We start from the raw sequence: 4,195 nt of genomic DNA on the forward strand, positions 1-4,195 counted from the left end.
TAATGTATGTAGAAACATGTAATTCCTATTGAAATAAAGCCGCGTGGTTTACAATGAACAGAGTTCGGAGAAAAAAAAAAAAAAAAGTTCAATTTAGTTCAGTTTATTTAAATATTAAAGTGAAAGTTATCCAGACTCCTCGTGAACTAAGTTATCAAAATGGGGCAGTCGTCAATTTACACTTTGAAATAACTGTCAAGCTAACATTAAGCTGTACTAAAACCATGACATGCTCCACAATTGTAACGTTGACACAGAAAGTAGCATGTGACCGCCTGTGGCAAATTGCCGTTTCAAGCATTTTCTACTCAGTCGATCATATCACTATGCATCATGTTTTCTGTAACAGCATTAACAAAGAAAGATGTCTGACGTGCATTAAAAAAATACGTGTAAATGAGATAATTGTTTGACTTCTAAAGAGTTACTTTTTCACAAATATTAAGTGCATTCTGTGTCAACAATTTACTACATATTTAACCTTCTCTTCAAAGACCGCAACACATCTTCTGTGACATCTTGTAGAGCCAGCACGCTGGCTTCAGAGTTCGTAGGGTCATAAGAAATGGTCATAATGCCACAAAAATCTGTCAGTTCCATTTGGCATTTCTGAAGGCCTGCCATTATTTTCTCTTGCTGGGTGGAATCCCTTTTTAGCTTTTTCATTTCGGGGACTGAAAATCCTATCAATTTTGTAAGGACACCGTCACTAAAATTCACATCCAGGTAAGCGGTTCCATCTGATATTTTAGCCTTTATACTCCAATTGCCAGAGCTCATGCTTAGATTTCCATTTAGGGTTACGATAAATGACTTGAGTTTCACAATTTTTTGGTCCCGGCTTTTGCTAGCCAACATAAGTGACAAATACGTGAATGGGGGATTATATAAACAGTCATCTAAGGTGATCTTTTTAGGCTGGATTTGGGAGGCAGCAGTTTCCTGTGGGGGTCTTTCTATAGGCAAGTTCTGATTTCCACTCGGAGGCTGGTCCATGGACATCTCTTCTAACTCCCGCTGAATTTCCTCCTCTAAAAACAAATCATCATCTAAATCATATTCTTCCGCCAAATCATCTCGTGCACTCACTTGTACGGTTTGGTTTGACTGTGGAAAACTTGCTTGTCTGGCATGCGAATGTTGCACTTGCTGGAATTCTAGATATGAAATACTTGATCCTTCACTTCTACTGATGTACCCACTTTCTGGAATCGATCCATTATTAATTGTGAATTCTACATTGTCATCGAGACTTGCTAACAAATCTTCATCTGATGGTCCCAGGTTTTGTCCTACTTCATCTATACCCCTTACACGTTGCTCTTGAGCATTTGAGCTCCCGGGCAAAGGGTTATCCTCTGCCCCAATTAATCTTGAAAGAACTTTATCTTGTGTATACTCTGCAATAAGGGCTTCTACTTCTCCGCCTAAAACTTTCACATTTTCTGACTTCAGGAGGAGGACGCCCAGACGACAAACAATGGTACCTTGTAACAAGATTTTTGTACCTGGTGATAGATAGGCATTAAGGGTTGGTACAGGTTGGTATTCCATTCCCTGAATCTGTTGTGTTCCATCAGTAAGTTGCAGCATAAGCATTCGGGTTGGTCTAGCTTCCCATGGCTTCTGGGAGGCCTGTGTAATGGCCGTAACGTGCTCATTGGGATTCTCTCTTCCCCTTAGTTTCTGAAGCTGGGAATAGGCAGGCAAGCTGACATCAACCAGTGAATCTATCTGTATAGCATAATAGCCATTTAGTTCACATTTCAGAGATTGTACTATACCAGCTGGCAAGATAGGACACTGTAAATCCCGCAAATCTGTTAGGAGCCATTGCTCAAAAACCTGCTTATTTATTTCCGCCTGTGACAAAGAGCTACCGTGATTTTCTTCTTGGATCCAACTAATACAAGCTTCTAACCACTGGTCAGGCACTTTAACGTGCCAGGTAGATGAGAGCCAGGTTTTCGCGCGAAGAGCACTCGCAGGAGTATTCATCATCCGAGACAATCCTAGATATAAACAAATGAGGTTGATAAGTCAGAAGGCCAAAGTACACATGCATCGTTACACAAAAGGTACCCTATATACAGTATCATACTTTAGTGCCCAGCATACATTATCCCATTGTGTTTTTAATATGAATGTAGTTAGCAGGGTATACAGAAGTTTCAATTTTTTTTCAGTAGTCATGTTGATAACTTTGATTATTTCATATATAAGTGACGACTAACATAAAAGCTTAAAGGTTTCCCTAGGAAAAAAAGGGGGAAATTATAAATAGCCTCTAGCAGCCTTTTTCTTTTTTTGCATTTATCATAGTTAAACTACTCTGTGTCAAGCAAGATACATCATATCAGTTCTTTAAAAAATCAAACACTAATAAATAAAAGAACATATATGCTGTCCCTATGGACCATTGATCTCATGTATTTTTTTGTTTGTTTTTAATGGCCATTGTGAAGCTAAATTGACACCTGCATTTACTGCCCTACGCCTCCATCATCAAAACGGACACAATTAGAAACACTCTTCCACTCCAACATTTTGACAACTATATGTATAGCAAGACCGGGGCTGAAGTGAAGTCCTGCGCATACTATTATTATACTATTATTACTATTGAAATATAAGGTAAATATTCACTGCAGCGACTTCTACAGGTAAACACTTTTTAAAATACATATATATATTTCAGCAGTTATAAGTGAAGTATAAGACACTAGTGATTTCTGCACTTCCTCAAAAAAAAAATTCATATTCTGACAAATACTCCATATATATATTTTTCGACAAAGCCTATCAAATCATAGTCCTCCAACATACCGGCTGTCTGTATCACAGCTTAGAATATGTTTAAACGGAGCGTCATGCCTGGGAGTCAATGCATTATCAGGCTGCCTGGAGGAGATATGGGAACAAGCTCGGTTCCTCCAGATCTACTAGGTACACACTGAAACTGCAAAATTAGGAAGAAGCCGATAAGAACATGCTACACAGAACAAATAACCGAAGATAACCCGTGACAAAAATGTTAAAAGCATTATTGTGAACAAACTCTTCTAAACAGAATCTGCCTTCTTTGACCAAAGCTGCTCTTTTATTATTGATTTTTTTTTATTTTATTTTTTAGATAATACGCGAGTTATAACGTAAAATAGAACACCTAGTTATATTAGATACAGATATTACATATAGATTATAATATTTACATACTTTATTTGCATTTAATCTTGTGCGAGTCCCCTTAACGAATGAAGGTCTTGTATATGGAGCAGAGTGTGGTGCCGGCGGCCCTTGGAATGCATTGTTACCTGTGAGAGACACGTTGATAATACGCACGCATACGTATGTCTGCATCTCCTTGTGGTTGACAATGCAAATCGAGGCAGAAACACCGCCTTGCTCTTTACATACATTTACATATCAATAGGAGCCTGTAACAGGTTAAATAGTTTAAACAGAGAAAAACAACAGCGCTGTCTTTTGTTCCTGCTGTTTTTTTGTTTCTTCGATTCAGTGAGTGTTTTGGATACCATCTACTCGGAAGAATTTACACCGTAAACCTTAAAAATTACTTTATAAGATCTTAAAAGGAACACCTAAGCAAATCAATGTATAAGTGCCCCTTTAATGCTCTTCATTCAAATGGTATCATTTAATATTATTAATATTTTTGGTATCATTTTAAACTTAAATGAGGGGAAAAGGTCCAAAGAGAGAAATAACTCCACCAGCAGTGTTATACTTGGATAGGTTTTGACGATATTTTAAATATTAAGAACCGCAGACAACTTGGTCCCCGGAACCTGTGTTACTATGTTTTTTGCGTCTCCTTCGATGTGTTCTTCAAAAGCTACCTGTTTTGGGACGATCTACATTTTAAAATCCAGGACAAAGGACTAAATAATCTTTTGTGTATCTTGGTGGGAAGTGGTGGGAAATTTAGTAACGAAGGTAGGTGGCTGAATGGCTTCAATCCCAGCAGGGCTGTTACAAAAAACAGCTAGATTTGGCTTTTAAAAGCATTCCACGGAGACATCTCTACGAAATGAGTTTTCATTTGAGTTTATGACTTAAACAAGTATTTTAACATTTTACAGTATAGGATCATAATGGCATGTGGGAACAATAATATGTTCTAGAGAGTAACGTTAATTTTTCAGACTTCTCAGTGAAGCTTAAGGTGGGTCAA

General features: G+C 37.7%; 1 protein-coding gene across 1 annotated transcript; it reads right to left on the minus strand.

Moving 5' to 3' along the window:
* Positions 1-468: 468 nt before the first annotated feature.
* Positions 469-1,998, minus strand: LOC149300565 (recQ-mediated genome instability protein 1-like). Its single transcript, XM_089485047.1, has one exon. The coding sequence runs from the start codon at positions 1,996-1,998 to the stop codon at positions 469-471; it is 1,530 nt and encodes a 509-aa protein (XP_089341173.1).
* Positions 1,999-4,195: the final 2,197 nt, after the last annotated feature.

This window comes from Sceloporus occidentalis, unplaced genomic scaffold, assembly GCF_023333645.1.
Source record: "Sceloporus occidentalis isolate IW3139 unplaced genomic scaffold, rSceOcc1.0.p SCAF_24, whole genome shotgun sequence".
NCBI classification, from domain to species: domain Eukaryota; kingdom Metazoa; phylum Chordata; class Lepidosauria; order Squamata; family Phrynosomatidae; genus Sceloporus; species Sceloporus occidentalis.

Coding starts and splice junctions, on each gene's coding strand:
- LOC149300565 (XM_089485047.1), bottom strand. CDS start 1,998: ATGAATACTCCTGCGAGTGCTCTTCGCGCGAAAACCTGGCTCTCATCT.